The following is a 24,384-nucleotide window of genomic DNA, read 5'->3' as shown; positions in this document are numbered from 1 at the left end:
ATTAGAACGAATGACCAAACGCAAAACTGCAACGCAGGCAGACCAAACATAGCAAGCAATTTACGCTGAACTAGCATTTAACAGTTCACATGGAAAACAGGATCTACTTTATATTTTAGCGTGGTAATTATAAGATCGTTACATATTCCTCCCCGACGAGTATTAAACGGACACAATATGTTTGGCAAAGTCGAAGTCTAAACAAAACACAACGAAATACAAGTACGGTCACAAAAAGTTGCACACAACAAAAACGTTTCTGCGAAATCTTTGTCTGGAAAAAACGCACAAGAAAGCACGATTAGAAATTTGTTGAAAAAGGTTTTGTAGTTTTAACATTTCACATTGGGTTTACACGATTTTTATAATTTTAGTGGCAACGGCAAACACACATTTACACATCACAACGACACATACATGAATTGCAGCGTTTGTTTTAAGGTTTGGATGTTCATTGTCGTATTGCTCTACATACAATGGACGTGTCGCAAGCAAGTTCGCATATCGCAAAGATCTTTGACTCACCGACCTGAGCAACCAAGTTTTTGGCACAAATTGCAGTGCTTTATTTTTTCTCCGTTTCAATCTTGCAACCTGAACCACGCAAGTTAAATTTTGTTTAACTTGTGTGGTTCAGGTTGCTGAAAAAAAGCAAAAAAAAGTTTTCAGTAGGATCACTCTCGACCAGGAACATGCGTCAGCCTCACGTGGATACATTATATGTCAATATGGAGAGTTGGATTTACTCTTGTAGTTACGATAACAATTACCATGAAGCCTCAATTCGACTTACATACAGAATAGAGACGCTATTGAAAATTTTTACTGACATTTCGCTTTTATCCGAGTACAAAACGTCAATGTTTGATGATGGTCTGTTGTGGTGCCTTTGTACTCGTTTATTGCCAACCCCACTAATCATACAGAATTCAAACATTTCTTAAATCATTCAATAATTTCGCTTGTACTAAAACAATAATAACGTTTCAAAAATGAATGAAAAACACATTAAATGTATTACTCGTTTACATTGCATAGCTGAGTAGCAGCAAATAAGGCCACGGAAGAGCAAACTTAACAAATCACAGTAAGTTTTAAAAAAATTCTGAGAATTATGGAACATGTAAAAGTGCATTAAATGTTAACAAAGTTGATACTCAGCCAATAAAACAATAAAAATGCATTTGTTGCTGAAACTTGTTACATATCAAAATGTCAAAAAACAAACTGTTTTGCAGAAATAATGTCAGATATTTAGGCTGCAAAGATGCAAATATGGTGTCAAATTGCATAAAAAGGATTTAAATCTACATCAAGGATTAGAAGATGAAACTAGTAATCTTTGCTGCATGAAGGCTCAGCATCTAAAATATATTCAAAATATTATCTTCAGTTTATGCCTGTGTACAATCAGTATGAAAGGAAACAAACACCATACAAACCTGGTGATGAAGTTGACACTGGTTGTTGAGTGTTTGTTTTGTTAACTGACCCTCCTGCTATGATGATGTGTGGTTCAATCAATGTGCAATCAGTAATTGCAGTTCCTGGAAATTAAAATTAAACGTAACTGGCTTACAACTTCAAAACTAATTAGTGCTTATTCATACTTGCTTGCTGCAAGGGGATTTGTGACTTGGCATTTTCTAAATCAGATTGCTGTCTTGTCTTCTGTAAATTAACATGTACAAATTTAATAAAAAATCAAAATATAAAAAGTTAAATCTTGCAATCTTGAGTGTAAGAGGTTATGTTTTTACTTACTTGTTTTTCCTGTGCGTCTTCTGTCTCAACTTTAACACCAAACTTTGTAGTGTGTAACTCCCCATCAAAATCCAATTTAACATCAACCATTTCATATCCATTGTGAATGGCAAACTTAAACAAAACCTCAACTTTCATCCAATTGTTTGAAAATGTATTCTTTAACTTAATTTGATTTTTATTGAAATTATCTCGACCAGTTTCACTTTCATCAAATGTAACCCGGCCACTTTTACCTTCAAGTGAGAGAGTTGCTTCGTTTTGTCCTGATCTGGTAAACGAACAGTAAAGAACATTAGGCATTAATGGAACTTTCAGGAAAGGAAAAGTAATTGGAAAGAAGTTTATTAGAACAATCAGTATTGTTGTTAATTGACTTGTTGGAGCGTTACGTGATGGGCGGCATTTCACTGTTAACAAAGGGTGAACCCCTTTTGCAACATTTTGGTTTTACTTGATAGTAACCAAACTACTAAGGTGAATGCTTGTAAATGAAAACTTATGTTCATTATATCAGATATTTGGTGATGAAATAAGTTTGTTTTGTTTGTTATAATTTACGTTTTGTTTTGTTTATAAATTGAACTTTGACGCTTGATGTTCTGGCAGGGATTTGAATATCGGTAGACTTACTAAATACTCAAACCATCTCTACAACGCATTATTTTAAGTAATTGTTTATCAACACAATCGTACCTTTTGAAGTAGTGATTCATTACCTCAAAGCGAAACTAAGCAACTTGTCAAGGTTATCTTCAGTCTTTAAGTTGAACTGCAAGTTGTCACAAATAACAAGTCTCCAAAGTCTTTCAGCAGAGTCAGAACTTTCCTTTAATGGAAATCCACCCAGGACCATTTTCTCCTTCAACCAACCAAGTTGTGTGTAGATCACATGATACCTGTGAGTACGATTATCAATGTAACATAAAAAGTGTTTTTGAAACAAGAATGCTGTCAAACAAAACAGACAGAGAAATGTTACACTTACCACGTAAAGTGAGTTACTGTAAATGTAATCTTCCCCTCCCCATTGTAGGATAAAGTTTGATAATCTTCCCACGTTTTACCATCTTGGCTTGTTGCAACCTTCATATTTTGTGAATACATCATCATTTAAAATAAAAGTTTCATTTCGTCAATACACAACAATCACAAATTACTTTCAGCACTCCAATGTACATATTAATAATTGATTTGGTACTTATTGGCTATTGGCTGAACAAAATCAAAATGATATAAACTTAGTTTTATTGCAGGGTATGGTTCAACAATCTCAAAGTTAAGAATAATTATAAAAAACTATTAGAACTTCATTGGCAGTTTTATTCACTTTTGCAAGTTGATGTGAAAGCACTTTTAAGTGAAGGCCACAAGATGAATGTTTAAACTTACCACAACAAGTTGTGGGTCTTCACACACAAAACATGTTGGTAAAGTGACGGTGACATCTTTGGTGAACTTCGACCCACTTGGCCCACAATACAACAGTGGAGTAATTTCCTTCTGTAAAATAAAAACTAATTATTAAAAATTTAAATCTAATTGTTGTACAATGAAACATTTTACATTTTGTAACAAACATAAAATATTTTATATGGTTGTAAAAATTGTGATTTTTAATGCAACAATATTTTTTTTGTCTGTATATAGCTGGAAAAATGAATAAAAATGAATCACAAAATCCTCATCCAATATGTAACTCAACATTAGCCCTACCCTTTACTATGTTATAACAAAAACAACTTTGATAGCCCCTAGGAATACTTCTGCTATCTTATGGGACATAGGATCCTCCTGCAGGCTCCACAAATCCCTGTTGTGTATTGTTTGCAGTTACAAATATAGCTATAATCATTATTTTTTCAATTGTACTAGTGAACGTTCATGGGTAAATGACTTACAAGTCAGTAAATTGGAAATTTAATGAATTAAATCACAGGAATAGGTTTGGGGACAAAAGCCAATCAATCATTATGTGCATTTCGATAAGCTCAGATACGTGACTTGTGGGATTTAATGTTGATTTTGAAACTTAGTACGATTGCAGTCTCAACTAGCAGATATTGTGTGGCCTAGTCACCCACATTTGGGGTAATCACTCGGGTCAGCCAAACCTAAGTGTAATGGCTAAACGCCGCTCTGGGCCCACCGCCGGCCTGATAATGGTGAAGGCCCCGTCAGGTAAGTTTATATTGAGTCTTAGAAAACATATAATATCCTGTATTCAAATCACTCTTGTATAAAACCAGTGTACCTTGGCCACAATATACCCCGTGAAACCACTGAGCTCCTGTAGCTCAGTTGGTAGAGCGTTGGGCCTGGTTAGCCCAGAGTCGTGAGTTCGAACCTCACCGGGAGCTTGATTTTTCAAATCTTGCTCCGACTTGTCACGAAAAAGTGGTTGATCCAGCTAGGTTGCAACGCCTGGGCTGTCAAGCCTGCAAACCTAATGATCGCGATACGATATCTGTGATCGCCAAACAAGGTCCTGCGCAGTGAGGCGATCCTGCCAATCATGCCATTGCATGAAATATTACTGCGTTATCTGATACGGTGGTAGAGATCCCATACGTATATGTGAAGGTTGCCTGGCAAGTTGTGCGCTTGCGCACCAGTGTACCTTGGCCACAATATACCCCGTGAAACCACTGAGCTCCTGTAGCTCTGTTGGTAGAGCGTTGGGCCTGGTTAGCCCAGGGTCGTGAGTTCAAACCTCACCGGGAGCTTGATTTTTCAAATCTTGCTCCGACTTGTCAGGAAAAAGTGGCTGATCCAGCTAGGTTGCAATGCCTGGGCTGTCAAGCCTGCAAACGTAATTATCTCGATACGATAGCTGTGATTGCCAAACAGGGACCTGCGCAGTGGGGCGATCCAGCCAATCATGACATTGCATAAAATATTACAGCGTTGTATAAAACCACTTACATTTGGCTTGATATTTCCATAGTAACTTCTCAACCAAATTTTGGCATTTGCATTCAGTGCATTAGGAGGAATATCAACAACACAACCAACCACTTCAAGTTTGCCACCTTCCACACCAACCACTGATGACATGGTTTGGATTACTTCATATTCTTCATGCTTCTGTAAAATATATAAAATATAATTATTTGTCACACATAAGTTATTAGAATGTTAGTAGTAGTATTTATAGTAAGATTCTTTATAGTTGTAAATTAAACATTTTATAAAACCTTGCTATAGACAAAAGCAATTTTTGGATCAAAAGAAATGTGTATTGCAATGAATAGTTCAATACACGCAGTAATATTTCATGCAATCATATGATTGGCAGGATCGCCCAACTACGCCGGCCTTGGTTGGCGATAACAGCGTATCACGATCATTAGCTTTGTAGGCTTGGAAGCCCAGGCATTGCAGCCTAGCTCGATCAGCCACTCTTTCCTGACAAGTCGGAGCGTGATTTGAAAAATCAAGCACCCTGTGAGGCCTTGGACTTCATGCCTGGGCTTCCAAACATGTAAACCTAATGAACAGTTTAGTCCTTTGCTTTTATCAAAAAACATGCAATGTTATTTTTCTCACTTTGGAATTGATGAGATCCTCCCCCGCCTGTGTAAAGTTCCTACTATTGACCGACAACCTTTTAACTTTGTGCTTACATCCAGCCAATGACTCAGCACTTTCATCTGTCAAATTGTTGCTGTGTAGAACCACAAATTTCATCTAAACAACAGATATTACACAATAACTTTAAAAAAAGAATTGCTCCAAAAAGCCTGTTTTCATTGACACATACTAATGCAAACAATAATTTTACACAACATTGGTATAAAATCACAAACTATTCCAAAATAAACAATTAATTATTGTTTCTAACTATATCTTTTAATATTAAATCACTATGTCAACAGCAGAAAATGGACGATATCTGATTATTTTATATTTACTGTGGGTAACGAAAATAAACTACCACAACAAACATGTGTGATAAAACAATCTGAAATAGTAAAAGTTAATTTTACAGATGCCTGTAATGTTTTATAATCTATTGAGAGAATTTCAACACCATGATCTCCCATGTCACAAAACAGAATATGAACAATGGAACAAAGAAAAAGGACCAAACTTTGTTCCTAGCACAAGTGACAAGTTAACTAACTATGTCTTACAGATTTTTGTAAATCTTTAATGTTCTCTGACAGAATTTCCACACCCTCATCTCCTATGTCACAAAGCCTCAAATCAAGTTCTTCAATGTTGAAAATGCAATGAGCCAATGCAGCTGCTCCGCTATCTCCTATCTTGTTCCAGGAGAGACTGAGATACCTCATCTGAATAAAAAAAAACAAATTTAAAATTAGAATATTTGTTGGAATACATATAAGGAAGGGGTACATCCCTTTTGGTTTTCAACGCACATTTATATCAAGCAAGAAATTATAAAGACCACACAACCTGAGTACTGAAATAGTTAAAATTTTACAAAATTTTCAATGTTATTTTTTATATTTTCTTATTGTGGTGATACAAAGTTACTACACAACCAATAGTTACTTGAATTCTGATCTTACAGGTGTTTTCAAATCTTTAATCTTCTCTGAGAGAATTTCCACACCCTTATCTCCTATGCCACAACTATCCAGATCAAGTACTTCAATGTTGCGAATGCAACGAGTTAATGTAGCTGCTCCACTATTTCCTATCTTGTTTAAGGTGAGATTGAGTTTCCGCATCTGAATAAAAGAATGAATTTAAATTAGAACATTAGTGAGAATACAAACAAGGAAGGGGTGCACGGTTTTCAACGAACACGCATGTCAAGCAAGAAAGATTAATGGCCACCCATCCTGAGTACCGAAATAAACTCAATTTTACATGGTCATCCAATGATTTACATAATTTCTGGTTTGTATCTTACAGGTTTTTGCAAATCTTTAATCTTCTCTGAGAGAATTTCTACACCCTCATCTCCTATGCCACAATCATCCAGATCAAGTTCTTCAATGTTGTGAATGCAACGAGCCAATGCAGCTGCTCCACTATATCCTATCTTGTTGAAGGAGAGAATGAGTTTCCGCATCTGAACAAAACAATAAACTTGAAATTTTGAAATTGATTAGAATACAAACAAGGAAGGGTTGCATGGTTTTCAACGAACTCACATGTCAGGCAAGAAAGTATGATGACCTCACATCCTGAGTACCGAAGTAAACTCAATTTTACAAAATTTGAATGTTAATTTTTATTTTTTCTGATTGTGGTGATATGAAATTACACAATAACAAATTGCCAAGCTTTACTTGACTTCTGATTTGTATCTTACAGGTTTATGCAAGTCTTTAATCTTCTCTGAGAGAACATTCACACCCTCATCTCCTATGCTACAATTACCCAGATGAAGTTCTTCAATGTTCTGAATGCAACGAGCCAGTGCAGCTGCTCCACTATCTCCTGTCTTGTTCCTGGAGAGATTGAGTTTCCTCATCTGAATGAAACAATGAATTTGAAATTGGAATACAAACAGGGAAGGGGTAGATGGTTTTCAACGAACTCGCATGTCAAGCTAGAAAGTATAAGGACCACACATCCTGAGTGACGAAGTTAAACTCAATTTTTGCAAAACATGAATGTTAATTTTTATATTTTCTTATTGTGGTGATATGAAATTTCTCAAAAACCAATTGTTATGTTTCACCTGGCTTCTGATTTGTATCTTACAGGTTTTTGCAAATCTTTTCTATATTTGCTTATTGTGTGTGTAAGAAGGTTCATAAACTAGAAAATGATACCGATTTGTTTCTTCTTTTAATAACAAAGGAGAGGGCTTCAATCTCTTCCTGAGTGATTCTACACCAGTGTAAGTCGAGGCAATCAGGAAGTGAGGAAGCTACTGAAGAAATTATCTCCTCATCATTTGCTTCATGTGCCCTCATGCAATCTTGGATTATTGCATTTTGTTCAGGTTTCCTCTGATTGCCTCTATCCCACAAACTCATACTTAAGGTCATTGGATCTAATCTCTTCGTTGGAACTGTAAATTTACACTTATATATAAATTATGATTCACTCTGATACATAACATCAAGCAATGGTTTAACATTATTGTATAAAACTGCAGTAAGTTGCTTAATTAAAAGTTGTTTATCATGTTTTATCCTATGTTGGGGCAAAACTCATGTTGTATTAAAGACAGAAAACTGTTGACCTTTGCGAGGAGCTTTTATGATATAACTTGCTGATATCGATGAATATCCAGAGTCTTGTGTCCTCGTTTCGGTATGTGATAACACTTCCCAATCATCACCAGCATCATCATCAAACCTGGAATAATGCAAATTTAGGGCTGAAAATTTTACGCAAATTTATGTGTAAAATGGGCAATTTTCATCTTATTTTCGGATTTTACTGAAACATTTGTTTCTTAAGAAAGAGAATTCGTTTGTAACTAAAAATGTTGTACAATTAGGTGGTATTGTTTAATGTGACGATTATTAATTGAACTTTTTTTGTTGAACACGCTACTACACTATCTCTTATTAAGAAGAAATCTACATATAGGCTACTGCATGTTTGTGTGAAAATGTTTATTCGTATTTAGTGTAAAAGTTTGTGATGTCAAACCACCGGAAATAACTTTTAATTTATCATTTCCACACAGAAATTTTAGGAATACCACAAAAATGGTTTTGAATAAGTGAAAGCATATAACTGGAGCGTGGCTTTGTGAACAATTTAGTGCAGGAAAATCCATTTAAATCCGGATTTCGGTATGAAAAGGAGCTTTTAACAGGAATTGGCAACAATCTAGTTCAAATACCTATTTGAGATTATCTGCAGATTTTCTTGAGAAAATTATTTGATAAAAAAATGAATCTTATGTATATACCTAAAAATTTATACAAATTAGGTAAAAAATGCAATTGGAATTGGCAGAAAAATGAGTGGTCAAAAGTATTCTATGTACTGTCGGTTTACCCGTTGTCGGGGTAAGTCCCCGCTTGGTGACCGTGGGGTACGACTGCGTCTCGGCCTCGCACCTAACGGATCCGACTGAGTCTCGTTGGCAACTCGGCCTCGTAGGCAACTTGCCTTCTCTATCTCAAGGTTTACTGTTGGAGTTAAAGAACTCCTTTACACAAGTCTGTGCGTCTTCTAAATAGTCTAACTCCCGACTAAACACATACATCCACCAAGCTTCAAGCCAGTCCAAAGTTGTTCATAAATCCATTTATTGATATAATCCAACGAATAAATCCAAGTACAGTACAGTACAATTGGGGCTCCTATACAGTGTACTAAAGCAGAACCAACAGCCTAGACCCTTATACAGCAACAGTTAAAACACACTGATTTGGCAGGCGCTAGTCGCTCTGCTTATATAGTCTGCGGTTGTTGCGCAACTTGAATGCAACTTGAAGTTGACCGATTTGGTCGATTACGTCAGTTATTTATATAGCTTAATTAACTAAGTGCCCTAATAGGTTATTTATGTATAGGTAGACTTTGTTTTCAGAATAACTAAAAGTAGTTATGTTTATTTTAGCTTTATTTATCATTTGCGAAAGAAGTACTTGTGTTTAAATCAACCTTTATTTATTATTTGCCAACGAAATGTCTGTAATTATTTTAACTTGATTTACATAGTTAGTTTGGTTGCCTAAGTTACCTATATGACTTTATTGCCCAAATTACATGGTTTATAACACATCTATAATGTGGCTGCTTCTACCGGCTACAATTTTTTCACCTGCCACCAGCTCGGCAGGTTTTTCCTATTAAATTGTCCGATCAGGAATTGACCTAAACCGGAAATGAGTTCTTCTTTTTTTCCCATGTCGTTTTATTGGACATCACAACTTGGACATGCGTTGAACGCGTGGTTACAATGACTTTGGTTTTAACTCTCGGTCATAATATAGTTATACGCTTTGGGCCTTTTTTAGTATATACATGTGTTGTGCGGCGACATAATACCCCCCCGCATGTCTGGTACTTGCGGTCCATATATGAACGCAAGTTGTTGGTTCTGTTGAAGAGAGCGACGTACAAAGTACACACACAAATATATTTTATAGTACATCAAAATATATATATATATATGTGCAAAAAAAGCCATAATATTGCAAAGCTGCAGACAGGGTGTGTACACGCACTGTTTCGACCTGTAAGGTCTCATCAGTGCAGCTGTTGAGTGGCACTGTGCTAGCTTTCACACTAGCAGGCACACTAGTTTCCACTTTGTGGTACCTTTCGGTCAACGTCGATCTGCAGGGTACCCTATACTAGGTACCGAACAACAGAGACGACGAACCACTGTGGAGCGCACTATGGCCAAACGGAACTGCTTGGAAACCGATAGCGCAAAAGGCAAAAAACACCAATGTAATATATGTGCAAAAAAAGCCATAATATTGCAAAGCTGCAGACAGGGTGTGTACACGCACTGTTTCGACCTGTAAGGTCTCATCAGTGCAGCTGTTGAGTGGCACTGTGCTAGCTTTCACACTAGCAGGCACACTAGTTTCCACTTTGTGGTACCTTTCGGTCAACGTCGATCTGCAGGGTACCCTATACTAGGTACCGAACAACAGAGACGACGAACCACTGTGGAGCGCACTATGGCCAAACGGAACTGCTTGGAAACCGATAGCGCAAAAGGCAAAAAACACCAATGTAATATATGTGCAAAAAAAGCCATAATATTGCAAAGCTGCAGACAGGGTGTGTACACGCACTGTTTCGACCTGTAAGGTCTCATCAGTGCAGCTGTTGAGTGGCACTGTGCTAGCTTTCACACTAGCAGGCACACTAGTTTCCACTTTGTGGTACCTTTCGGTCAACGTCGATCTGCAGGGTACCCTATACTAGGTACCGAACAACAGAGACGACGAACCACTGTGGAGCGCACTATGGCCAAACGGAACTGCTTGGAAACCGATAGCGCAAAAGGCAAAAAACACCAATGTAATATATGTGCAAAAAAAGCCATAATATTGCAAAGCTGCAGACAGGGTGTGTACACGCACTGTTTCGACCTGTAAGGTCTCATCAGTGCAGCTGTTGAGTGGCACTGTGCTAGCTTTCACACTAGCAGGCACACTAGTTTCCACTTTGTGGTACCTTTCGGTCAACGTCGATCTGCAGGGTACCCTATACTAGGTACCGAACAACAGAGACGACGAACCACTGTGGAGCGCACTATGGCCAAACGGAACTGCTTGGAAACCGATAGCGCAAAAGGCAAAAAACACCAATGTAATATATGTGCAAAAAAAGCCATAATATTGCAAAGCTGCAGACAGGGTGTGTACACGCACTGTTTCGACCTGTAAGGTCTCATCAGTGCAGCTGTTGAGTGGCACTGTGCTAGCTTCTACACTTGCGTCAACAGCTGCACTGATGAGACTCCACAGTGGTTCGTCGTCTCTGTTGTTCGGTACCTAGTATAGGGTACCCTGCAGATCGACGTTGACCGAAAGGTACCACAAAGTGGAAACTAGTGTGCCTGCTAGTGTGAAAGCTAGCACAGTGCCACTCAACAGCTGCACTGATGAGACCTTACAGGTCGAAACAGTGCGTGTACACACCCTGTCTGCAGCTTTGCAATATTATGGCTTTTTTTGCACATATATTACATTGGTGTTTTTTGCCTTTTGCGCTATCGGTTTCCAAGCAGTTCCGTTTGGCCATAGTGCGCTCCACAGTGGTTCGTCGTCTCTGTTGTTCGGTACCTAGTATAGGGTACCCTGCAGATCGACGTTGACCGAAAGGTACCACAAAGTGGAAACTAGTGTGCCTGCTAGTGTGAAAGCTAGCACAGTGCCACTCAACAGCTGCACTGATGAGACCTTACAGGTCGAAACAGTGCGTGTACACACCCTGTCTGCAGCTTTGCAATATTATGGCTTTTTTTGCACATATATTACATTGGTGTTTTTTGCCTTTTGCGCTATCGGTTTCCAAGCAGTTCCGTTTGGCCATAGTGCGCTCCACAGTGGTTCGTCGTCTCTGTTGTTCGGTACCTAGTATAGGGTACCCTGCAGATCGACGTTGACCGAAAGGTACCACAAAGTGGAAACTAGTGTGCCTGCTAGTGTGAAAGCTAGCACAGTGCCACTCAACAGCTGCACTGATGAGACCTTACAGGTCGAAACAGTGCGTGTACACACCCTGTCTGCAGCTTTGCAATATTATGGCTTTTTTTGCACATATATTACATTGGTGTTTTTTGCCTTTTGCGCTATCGGTTTCCAAGCAGTTCCGTTTGGCCATAGTGCGCTCCACAGTGGTTCGTCGTCTCTGTTGTTCGGTACCTAGTATAGGGTACCCTGCAGATCGACGTTGACCGAAAGGTACCACAAAGTGGAAACTAGTGTGCCTGCTAGTGTGAAAGCTAGCACAGTGCCACTCAACAGCTGCACTGATGAGACCTTACAGGTCGAAACAGTGCGTGTACACACCCTGTCTGCAGCTTTGCAATATTATGGCTTTTTTTTTGCACATATATTACATTGGTGTTTTTTGCCTTTTGCGCTATCGGTTTCCAAGCAGTTCCGTTTGGCCATAGTGCGCTCCACAGTGGTTCGTCGTCTCTGTTGTTCGGTACCTAGTATAGGGTACCCTGCAGATCGACGTTGACCGAAAGGTACCACAAAGTGGAAACTAGTGTGCCTGCTAGTGTGAAAGCTAGCACAGTGCCACTCAACAGCTGCACTGATGAGACCTTACAGGTCGAAACAGTGCGTGTACACACCCTGTCTGCAGCTTTGCAATATTATGGCTTTTTTTGCACATATATTACATTGGTGTTTTTTGCCTTTTGCGCTATCGGTTTCCAAGCAGTTCCGTTTGGCCATAGTGCGCTCCACAGTGGTTCGTCGTCTCTGTTGTTCGGTACCTAGTATAGGGTACCCTGCAGATCGACGTTGACCGAAAGGTACCACAAAGTGGAAACTAGTGTGCCTGCTAGTGTGAAAGCTAGCACAGTGCCACTCAACAGCTGCACTGATGAGACCTTACAGGTCGAAACAGTGCGTGTACACACCCTGTCTGCAGCTTTGCAATATTATGGCTTTTTTTGCACATATATTACATTGGTGTTTTTTGCCTTTTGCGCTATCGGTTTCCAAGCAGTTCCGTTTGGCCATAGTGCGCTCCACAGTGGTTCGTCGTCTCTGTTGTTCGGTACCTAGTATAGGGTACCCTGCAGATCGACGTTGACCGAAAGGTACCACAAAGTGGAAACTAGTGTGCCTGCTAGTGTGAAAGCTAGCACAGTGCCACTCAACAGCTGCACTGATGAGACCTTACAGGTCGAAACAGTGCGTGTACACACCCTGTCTGCAGCTTTGCAATATTATGGCTTTTTTTGCACATATATTACATTGGTGTTTTTTGCCTTTTGCGCTATCGGTTTCCAAGCAGTTCCGTTTGGCCATAGTGCGCTCCACAGTGGTTCGTCGTCTCTGTTGTTCGGTACCTAGTATAGGGTACCCTGCAGATCGACGTTGACCGAAAGGTACCACAAAGTGGAAACTAGTGTGCCTGCTAGTGTGAAAGCTAGCACAGTGCCACTCAACAGCTGCACTGATGAGACCTTACAGGTCGAAACAGTGCGTGTACACACCCTGTCTGCAGCTTTGCTATATATATATATTTACACAAATTTCCGTTGTTCGATTGTAACATATATACATATAACAAAGCAATCACGGGACACGATTGTTTAGACGAGGAGACATTTACAAAGATATAATTGTAGATCCACAGATTATTTTAGTACATTATGGAGAGCAACGAGAATACATATACACAAATTTTACATTGATACATAGGCGATAGCTGGTGTTATTAACACAGTAACAAGCGTATAATTGATGTTAAGTAAGCGTCTGATTATTAATAGTTGCCACTATGTGGACTATATATCTCTTTTATTATTTCGCTTTGCGAAACTGTTTATAGCGTTATTAGGCTTTACACCATTGAAATTGCAAGCAAGGTGTAAGTAGGTACACACGCATTCGTTGTTTGTATCGTGAAATGGCTTGAAAAATTGCTTCAAAATTTTGAACTGTGGAAGAGTGATTACATAGGGTACCAACTACTTCCACGTTGGTGCCATTTGATATCAGAAAAAGTGAGATATTGGACAGAAGTGTCCTCATGAACAAGGCTGTAAATGGCTGTAAAATGCCTTATATGTTGAAGATAAAAACGCTATTCGCATTCCTCGAGGTAAATACAAATCGCGAAATGAAGTGAAGATCTACGTTATTTATTGCAAGAAGATCCATTCCACGTCACCCGACTGGGCCCAAATCAGGTTCAGTGGAACGGAGTCTTGTCGCGAATAGATTACAAACGTAGGGATCTCATGACTTATATTTATTTGAACAGCACAATTGCATTAATATGTCGGCTGTCGCAGTCGCTGATCGAGTGACCCCATTCAGTTATCATAAGGTTTTGTGGGGTTGATCACTGCTGATGTTTACGTGTTGAAGGATGCGCGTCGCATGAGATAGCTGCCTCAGGAATTTATATCCTGATTTGAGAGTTGCAGAAAGAAAGGCGATGCACGTTGCATGAGATTACATTGGCGGAGTGAAATTGTGTTGTGAAAGCATTGATTCGGTTCTTATACATATATAAACACATACAACGTTTCGGTGGGTCAAACATAAAAAATGTAACGAATCTATGTAAAAAGTGTGCTTTGTTGATTTATCAACATTTGTGCAGATGCCGGATGTTGGAAATTTTATGCGGCCTTCAGTAAACACAGACGGCTCACTATATTTGTAAATTGTAAAAGTCTTGTGACTTTATGGATGACTTCACCAAGACCGGAGTAGTCATACCTTGAAATTTCATGGCGATCATTCCGCATGATGGTCGCTTCTGATTGATGCATACGGAACTGTTCGCAGTTGAATTTGGAAAAATATTTCCTACTTCCATCACCGGAAAAAGGAGAGTTGAAATGCAGTTTTTGTTGCGGTTCAAAAGACTGCTTTGGGAAGCGAGGATTGTTTCCTCCTGTAATTGTTGCATTGCTACTTTGGCGTTTTCTGACGCTTGGGTACCTGGCCTTTTTGGTTTTGTACTGAGGCAATTTATCTGCAGTTGAAGAAGAGTGAAGTTTAGTTTTTTGTTGATGTTGGGGCACGTCTGTTGAGCCAAGTGTGTTTGCCACAACAATACTAGGCTTGTCCTTTGTAGTTGTTTTGATAAGAGTGTTATTTGCATGACTGTCTCGATGCGGAACTTTTACAAGGACTGTATTTATTTCCTTCGAGCTTTCTTTCATGTTAAATTGAACTGATTTCCTGTTTTGTGATGACTGCAACAGATTTTTATCAGGTCTGATAAACAAGTCGTGCTTTTGAAGGAAGTAGTATCCGAGCACAGGTTTTTTAACTTTGCAAACAGAGAAAGTTACAGGCATGTTGCCGAAGCCAATGTCAATGTTGAGTACAGTTTGTCCGAAGTAGGGTATGGACTCTCCGCCTGGTCCAATAAAATCTGATTCAACTTCTTGGGTGTGGTGCTGTGTAACTGGGAGGAAATTTTTGGATGATCCAGTGTCCAACAGAAATGACATTTTATTATTTTTGTCGTAGACATGCGGCAAAGAGTTTGAGGCCGACTCGGAATATTGCCGTCGATTTGGTGCTTTTGGAATCTGATTCGGTTCGTTCATAGGCCTACCAATGTTGATATTATTGACTTGATTGTAACTGCAAGGTTTGTTGCATTTTAACGCCTTGTCACCAAAGCGTGCATGATAAAAACACAAGCCATCTGTTGACTGGTGTTGGTGCTGGGTAGACTGAGTATTTATTTGCCCTTGCCTTTGGCATTGTCGGAAGGGCTGTCTGTGATTTCCTTGTTGTTGCTCGTAATAACCGTTTTGATTTCTACACTGTTGTGCATATTCTTGTCTTGTCGGGTGGTATGAAAACTTTCGTCGGTTGGTCATATTGTTACTTTTGTTTTGTTCAACAAAATTTCTGCGACTTTGTTGTCTTTGATTGCTTATATCAGACTTTAACTCAGTAAACAGTTCTTGTATCTGAGCGGTAATTCTCTGCATTTCATTGTTTTGTGTCTGATCTTCCGGTACACTATAATCAGTTGGCGTAATGATTCTGTCAGCCAGCAACCCCAGCTCTTCTAGAGATATGTCTGGGTGTTGGGCGCGAAGTACATTGCTGACGTCCCTTGGCATTTTATCAAGAAAATTGTCCACCACAATTTGGCGTGTTGTCTCGTCATAGATTGGGTCTTTTGCGCACACTGCGCATAATCTTCCCATGAAAGTTGAAGGAAGTTCACCTGAATCTAACCTCAAAGATTTTAGCTTTGAGAGCCAAGCTGTGCTGCTTGTTCCAGTGGACAAGCGAATTAAAGAATTTTGAGTTGTATAAGGGGTAAGTGAAATAGCTGCCTGTGCAATAACGTGCTCATATCTGGCACATTGTTCTTGTGAAAATCCTGACAAAAGTTGAGCAAATTTGTCTCTGTCGTCCATTATATTATACGTTTGAAAGTATCGGTCGAGGTATAGAAAATAAGAGCGGTAGTTGTGTTGCGACCATAGTTTTGGAATTTTAATTCCAGCTGTGAAGTTAAACGTTTGACGTGGAAAAGGTGCGTTTGTAAAAACATGTTGGTCGGTGTTGGATGGCCTTATGTCAGCATGCTTATCTTGGGAGGGAGGTATACTAAATGGGTTTCTGCCCAAACTTTCTACATCATTTGTGTTTGGTCTGGGGGAAGTGCGACCTGAAACTGTGGGATTATCAGGTGGCAGTGTTTTTCCTTGATTTTCAGCCCACAAGGTGTCGGCCGGGGTTTCCATACTTGCTCTTATTTGAGTTTGATATCTAGTTCTAGATGCAATTGAGTTACCAGGTGGAACAGTTTTGCGTTTTTTATTGCCTTTCTCTGCCAAAGTTGCGGACTTTACCACGTGCGGCAACGTGATGATTTTATATTAGCGTTTTGATGCTATAAATGTTTGTTGAATAAGCTGTTCTTCCTGATGGCACTTTCCTGTAGTTCCAGTGTTCTTTCTCCTTATGGGATGTAATTAGGAACAAGCTGTAGTAAATCCAATAGTAAGGTAATTCCGTTTGGCGCCTGATAAGGGTATTCTTTTCTTTAAAAAGGATGAGGGCAGACCAGTTGCGGGTATAATCCGTAATCAGTATAAATCCGTATAATTCCGTATAAATCCGTATAATACGTATAAATCCGAATAATTCAAACAGTTGCCGGAGGTTGTCTTCTTGTTTGTTAATGACTGGTGCAGTTGACTGCTTGCTGTTGCTGTGCTAGGTAGGCTGCTGGAACTGGAACGGGTGTGAATTAACCCGTTCGGCGGGAAATTTGACTGCTAAATCCGGAGATAGTCGGAATAATATCCGAAGAAGTTTTGATGAAACTGACTTGTGCAGTGAACTCGCCAAACTTCTGGGCACCAGTTGTCGGTTTACCCGTTGTCGGGGTAAGTCCCCGCTTGGTGACCGTGGGGTACGACTGCGTCTCGGCCTCGCACCTAACGGATCCGACTGAGTCTCGTTGGCAACTCGGCCTCGTAGGCAACTTGCCTTCTCTATCTCAAGGTTTACTGTTGGAGTTAAAGAACTCCTTTACACAAGTCTGTGCGTCTTCTAAAAAGTCTAACTCCCGACTAAACACATACATCCACCAAGCTTCAAGCCAGTCCAAAGTTGTTCATAAATCCATTTATTGATATAATCCAACGAATAAATCCAAGTACAGTACAGTACAATTGGGGCTCCTATACAGTGTACTAAAGCAGAACCAACAGCCTAGACCCTTACACAGCAACAGTTAAAACACACTGATTTGGCAGGCGCTAGTCGCTCTGCTTATATAGTCTGCGGTTGTTGCGCAACTTGAATGCAACTTGAAGTTGACCGATTTGGTCGATTACGTCAGTTAATTATATAGCTTAATTAACTAAGTGCCCTAATAGGTTATTTATGTATAGGTAGACTTTGTTTTCAGAATAACTAAAAATAGTTATGTTTATTTTAGCTTTATTTATCATTTGCGAAAGAAGTACTTGTGTTTAAATCAACCTTTATTTATTATTTGCCAAAGAAATGTCTGTAATTATTTTAACTTGATTTACATAGTTAGTTTGGTTGCCTAAGTTACCTATATGACTTTATTGCTCAAATTACATGGTTTATAACACATCTATAATGTGGCTGCTTCTACCGGCTACAATTTTTTCACCTGCCACCAGCTCGGCAGGTTTTTCCTATTAAATTGTCCGGTCAGGAATTGACCTAAACCGGAAATGAGTTCTTCTTTTTTCCCATGTCGTTTTATTGGACATCACAACTCGGACATGCGTTGAACGCGTGGTTACAATGACTTTGGTTTTAACTCTCGGTCATAATATAGTTATACGCTTTGGGCCTTTTTTAGTATATACATGTGTTGTGCGGCGATAGTACTGTGATTTTATGCAAGGCCTATCTCTCCTTTATACAACGACACCAAAGTTAGTTTACAGTGGAAATCAATAAAAATCATAAAATATTAGAAATTTTTGAATCTGCATCTGTTGGACAGTCTTTAGTCCTTGACAGTATGTAAAATGCAGTTTTTGGCCTTTGGGAGTCATTACCCAATATTCCAGAAATTTATTAACATATCTTATTCAAACAGAATCTTTTTCCTATTCAAATAGAATCATTAAACAAGTATATCAATTTATATTAACAATAAAGTAAAACAACTTGCCACAACCATGCACATAACACAAAGCACTGAGCACCAGCACATTGACCTCAATAGCATCAACCCACAATGTCATAAGGTCACAGGGTCACATGATCACATGGTGAATCCCATCCAAACCAGCAGGGTAAGGAAACATAAGGTACAACAACAATTAATATTACCACTACACATTTCTCCTCCAAAGGTAATTGTAGTTTTGAAGTTTCTTCTACTGTAGGCTATTTGACCCTGTCTGTAAGTCCTAACATGTCAGATGAAAATTCAAAACACGCTTCAGGGCATTTCTGGATATTTTGTTTTGGAACTCAAACTCACTAAATATTTATAACATGTTCACTGCAACCCAATGCTAATATTCAAAAGAAAAAATATGACTGAGATATTTAAGCCAGTGCATTTTGGTGGCCCATAAGACATGCTTACTTTCACCAAATAATTTAAAAGTCATTCAAAACCGACAGGTGTTTGGTCATTTTATTCTGATTCTACACTTGCGACTCAATGTGATTCGATGTTAACTGTGTAATGTATACTCTTTGGATTCACATGGCCTAAAGAATAAACATATTTTTATGAGAAGGTTCAGGTATGTTGACCTGAGACATATTAGCTTCAAAACAGACAATATACTCAAAATTTAGTTTCACTAAGGTTGCCTAAGCACATGTTGCAGTATCATGGCATAACACTGTTGGTCTACATAGCTTCCAGCCACAAAATTCATGTTGTGGCAATTGCATACCTTTTATGAGAAGGATGTATTTTCTGCTTCGGTGGAAGTTGCTCATCTGTCCAAAATCTTGTTTTTGATTTCATTCGTGAACTTTTCGATTTGGATTTTTCTGGATTCATTTTGGTTTAAATATACAGATCACGTCAATTGCCAGATCTACCTTTACAAAATCTATATTGAAGAATCTGTACATTGAAATAAAAATATTTTAACAGGACAAAATATACATAATGTATGTGTATATAATTGCTAAGCCCCTTTATTGCATTTTTGCCTTTGCAATCTTAGTTTTGTGTCAATGTTCGTCAATAATTAGTTAGTGGTTGATGCAAGGTAATTTCCATCATAATTGTGTGCTAAATAGTCATAATGTTACGTAACCAGCTACGACATACACAGTTTAGTGTTTTCAAATTCTCGGCCATCTTACGAGGTAGCGACTCACACAAAAACAGATCATAGGCAACAAAACATATTCGAATATGAATATGTATTCTATGTCATAACCATGAGTAAACATTGATTTCCGCTGAAATCCTTCAAAGTAGATACTGAAAGCGTCAATACTATCTATCCAAAAATATTAAAGTTTTTCGCAAGAAAACACGCGAACCTTTTTTACATTTGGCGGAAATTAACCTTACTCCCCATACTTTCCTACGTTTCGCGCTCGCCGCCAGTTAACAAAACTTTGGCCGTGCTGTGCCTGACCTTTACTTGTATTGCAAATGCCAACAATTTTAAATGCAATGTAACAATATAAAAGTTATCCTGCCTGCCTTGTGAATGAAGTCATACTTTACGACTGACAATTAGCACCGAAGAAAGAGAAATGCCACCTGCTGCGCTAATCAGCATCCATGCATAACCTATTGCATTGTTGCAAATAACGCATGAGTTCACATAGGGAATTTCCCACCCAAGAAACTTTGTATTCGTTGCATATATTATAGAAAATATCAAAACATTGCCCCGACAATTATTTGCCCAACAAATAACAGCTAATGCAGCATTTTGGAGTTTGAATCGTCGCGATATGGACAACGAAACTCCTGTCACGCACGCAATTGCTATGAAACTGACAACGTTTTAATTTTCAGCAATATTTTCCCAGCAAGCCGAAGCACAGTTTACGCTACGAAGAATATCTGCTGATGACTGCTAACCACGTTGTTTGTTCCCAAGATCAAGCAGGAACTATTGGATTGAATGGAAAACCAACCAGAACATAATAAGTACAAATGTCTAAAATAACGGATTGCAACACAGTGGTTTGTGTTGGCACAACAGCATTGCAAGAGGTCGAAGCCCTTTCTTTACTGTTGTTGTTTTTCAAACGTTTTTTACATTGTGTTTACTGCAAGGGACTGAAGATGTCCATGGGGCGAAATATATATTTCTGATAAAAAGCCAGGTTGGTCCAGACATTAAACAACATTCGTTTGTTATATTAATGATAACTTATTTGCAAACTTCTTACACGAGTCGCTTAAAATCAACCGTTCCAATACTTCGTTTCCATTGATTTAGCGCGTTAATATTACCCAAGTGCGCTGAAGTTTTTGAAAGAGAGGTGGGTGTGGCTAGAATCATGCAGAGAGAAAGGCAAGCGCTCCACTGCTGAACAATGGACAAATCGTTATGGTTACAAATAAAATGAGGTGTGCCGATAGGAATAAAAGATTCCATCTCCCTGGTGAACATAATGTGCCTGACGTTTATTCTTGTTGAACGATTCGCCCAAGTTTCAACGTTCCCATTGTTATGAAGATGTTTAGCGCCAACTTTCCAACCCAAACAGTACTTTTAATACATACTGGTTTCTTTCCATTTGCTATGCGTTACACCTGAGCAATGCAACGAAACCAATCAACCATTAACATCTTTTTGTAAACAACTTGACACAATGAAATGTTGCGACGCCACAGCAGTGTTTTGACTGGGTTTGATGCTTCAATGAACACAGAAGAAAATAACAGTTAGGTTAAACTATAGGGTTACGTCAAACGCAACTTTTTAAGTAACTTGATTTGATCTTAGTCTAAAGCAGGGGTTCTTAACCTGGGGTCCATGAACCCCCAAGGGGTCCGAGAAGATGCATTAACGGGTCCATGAAACGAAATACAATTATTCCGAAAATCCACCTATTTTCCTCTGTCCATAAGGTTTCACTGTCCACGAAATTTAATTTTTCGACATTTGCAATGTGTTTCTTGCAAAGGGGTCCATGGCTTTACAAAGAATGTTTTAGGGGTTCGTGATTCAAAAAAAGAAACAGTGGTCTAAAGGAAATGTTGGCACACTTTATCCAACATATTAAAAATATAAACTTGCGCAAAACAACCCGGAAGTGAGAAACATTAAATTAAAAACAAAAACATGCAATGGTGTAATAACCCACAACGTTCTTACCAGATAATTAATGTTCTATTACTAACATCGAGCTAAACTGGCATAAAATTAATAATTTTGTCAACAGTGCAGACACGAATACATAAATTAAAAAACCTTCCTACCTGTTCGTTACTGCTGAAGTGCCAATGTTGCTGCAGTGAGACTATCTTCATCGCCTTTTTCCTTTTCGCGCGTCACTTGTTAGTTGTTTCGCTTCATTACTTACGTGTTTTCAGGGACAAATTCAGTTTATAAACGGAAACTTTATTTCATTTTATTTTCTTAACCGCCCAACAAGAAACAACATTCACTGTTAAAATCACGTGTTTGTTTCAACTGCAGGTGCCGTACACATAGTTTATTTGTTTTTTGTTTCAGTTACCACATATTTTTATGCCAAAATGCAAATACTTGAAAGGCGAAATTTAGATTCGTGCGTTAAGGCAGACTGTTTATTTAAATGTTGAAGTAGCCTTGCAGTGGTACATGCTTGATACTGGTTTGTGTCGGTTTCAGTGTAAACTAATCCAATTCGCTTTTTGCTCAACGCATCGAGTAATCACTGATTAACGCCATCACTTCAGTGAAAATGTTCTCACATTCAAGATTGCCGACGCTCCGAGTTCTTGCGTTTATGCTTTCTGGCCTGTTAGAATGGTCAAGTTTCTGAGTCGCAGCCACCTTCCGCAGGACCTGACCCGCCAAGGACTGAACGGATTTTGCAAGTGACCTCTCACTAACCTGGCTCCAGGGAAATAGAGGCGTGTTGATTCGTTGTAAAATCAGACGGGCTGTTGTTCGTTCGCAAGATTTTCTCCAACTCGTAGATATGTTTGGTCACGCGTTGCAACTCCTGTTGGTAGAACGACCCCCGAATAACTTCGCCGCTGTAATCGCGCACTTTGTATGTTGGCGAGCGTTCGCTGTACCGCGAATGAACAAGAAACAACTCATGGCTCCACTAGGGAACGAAGTCTTTTTTTTAAGCACATGGTGGCGGAAACCAAGTTAACAGATGCACCGACCGGCAACACACAAAGTATCTGGACAGATTTGTGCGCCATACAAATTACTCCAAATCTCCTCCTCATTAGCATGAGTGACTTTTGCGGGACTCATGCCGATGCTACGATGATAACCACGATTGTAACTTTCCATTATGTGCGGCAACGCGCCGGTGAAATTATCACTGCCCGTGTGCGTCAACTGGCGCCACAAGCGTTCTTTCAATGTGCGGATAAAGCGCTCCAACACCGACACTTTCATTTCCTGATTGTACGTCGGTTAAAATCGAATCTTATGCTTGGAAAACAAACTCGCGACCCGCGTCTGTTTGCAGTTGATCCGGTCGTCGCCCGATCGCACGAATCACACGATCGACGACCCATAGTAGATTGGAACCGGTTTTCGCCTAATGCAAACAACGCAAGCATATTTAGAGAATACATCGATAATCGTTGGTAAATATCGCACCGAGCAAGTTTCTGTACTTCGATGAGATGTATTTGCCACAAAGGTTCGATTTCTGACCCAACGACACGCGAACGTTTAAAATTTTAACGACGCGCTATGCAACGAGTATCTGTCTTGACCGCCCAGCCAACGTTCAGCCGTTGCATGGCTTGCGCCTATAGCAGTCCGTAACCGGTTCACACCACCAAGACTGCCAGGGTGCGCGGGATCGTAGTAAGCTCGGCTTAAATCTCTTGCCATCGCGACAACGACCCGCGAACAGTGCCCCGACGCGGAATTTGTGAATATTTTTTGTTCAAAGCGTCGTGGGCGCGTTCGCGTCATTCAGTGCTGCGATCAATCTCGCTTCGCCAATCGGTTTCACGTCTCGAGGAGATTTTTTGCGTAACACACCGTGAATCAACTGTTCGATATTTCGACGATTTCACCTCAAAACAAGTTTTTATATCTGAGATGGAAATTATTCCCAACAAGATCGTTCCTCGATCACTCCACCATTCGCGTGAGGTCATCGTGACGTCACCAGGAAACAAATCAACAGATAGAGCCACATTAATACGGAACGCCACACGACCGTGGGAATAAACTCTACCTGATGCAATAAACAGAATTAGAATGAATGACCAAACGCCAAACTGCATTACATGATATTTTTGGTGGTTTTACAAATAACGACAAACACACATTTACACATAACAACGACACATGCATGAATTGCAGCGTTTGTTGTAAGGTTTGGATGTTCATTCTCGTATTGTTGGCAGACCAAAGAAGCATCGCTAGACGGGTTCTTTCTAGCTCTACATACAATGGACGTGTCGCAAGCAAGTTCCCATATCGCAGCGATCACCTAGTTTGACTCACCGACCTGAACAAACAAGTTTCTGGCACAAATTACCGTGCTTTATTTTTTCTCCGTTTCATCTTGCAACCTGAACCACACAAGTTGAATTTTGAGTTAAGTTTTCAGTTGGATCACTCCCGATTAGTGTCAGCGTCACGTAGATACATTATATGTCAGCAATAATATAGTGAGTAGGATTTACTCTTGTAGTTACGATTACAATTATCATGGAGCCTCAATTCGACTTACATACAGACAAGAGAAGCTATTGTAAATTTTTGCTGACATTTCACTTTAATCCGAGTAAAAAACCTCAACGTGTGATGATGGTCTGTGGCAGTTTTGCCAGATTTTTTTTAACAAAAGCGCCTAATCTTTTGTTTTAACACGCCCAACAGCGCCAATTTGTGCAAAAACAACA

The 24,384-nt window shown here is 39.3% G+C and overlaps 1 protein-coding gene across 1 annotated transcript; it reads right to left on the bottom strand.

Moving 5' to 3' along the window:
• Positions 1-676: 676 nt before the first annotated feature.
• Positions 677-16,597, bottom strand: LOC145906455 (uncharacterized). Its single transcript, XM_082993870.1, has 16 exons — positions 14,595-16,597; positions 7,937-8,052; positions 7,521-7,762; positions 7,055-7,216; positions 6,650-6,811; positions 6,303-6,464; positions 5,901-6,062; positions 5,314-5,454; positions 4,690-4,851; positions 3,157-3,267; positions 2,753-2,850; positions 2,484-2,663; positions 1,765-2,035; positions 1,611-1,671; positions 1,443-1,547; positions 677-1,364 (listed from the first exon to the last, which is right to left on the bottom strand). Exons 1-16 carry the CDS (start codon positions 16,595-16,597, stop codon positions 1,333-1,335), a joined length of 4,170 nt encoding a protein of 1,389 aa, XP_082849996.1. The 3' UTR covers positions 677-1,332.
• Positions 16,598-24,384: the final 7,787 nt, after the last annotated feature.

The sequence above is a fragment of the Ascidia mentula genome, chromosome 6 (genome assembly GCF_947561715.1).
Source record: "Ascidia mentula chromosome 6, kaAscMent1.1, whole genome shotgun sequence".
Lineage (NCBI taxonomy): Eukaryota > Metazoa > Chordata > Ascidiacea > Phlebobranchia > Ascidiidae > Ascidia > Ascidia mentula.
Note: the sequence above shows the minus strand (reverse complement) of the source record. Positions and strands in the feature narration are given on the sequence as shown.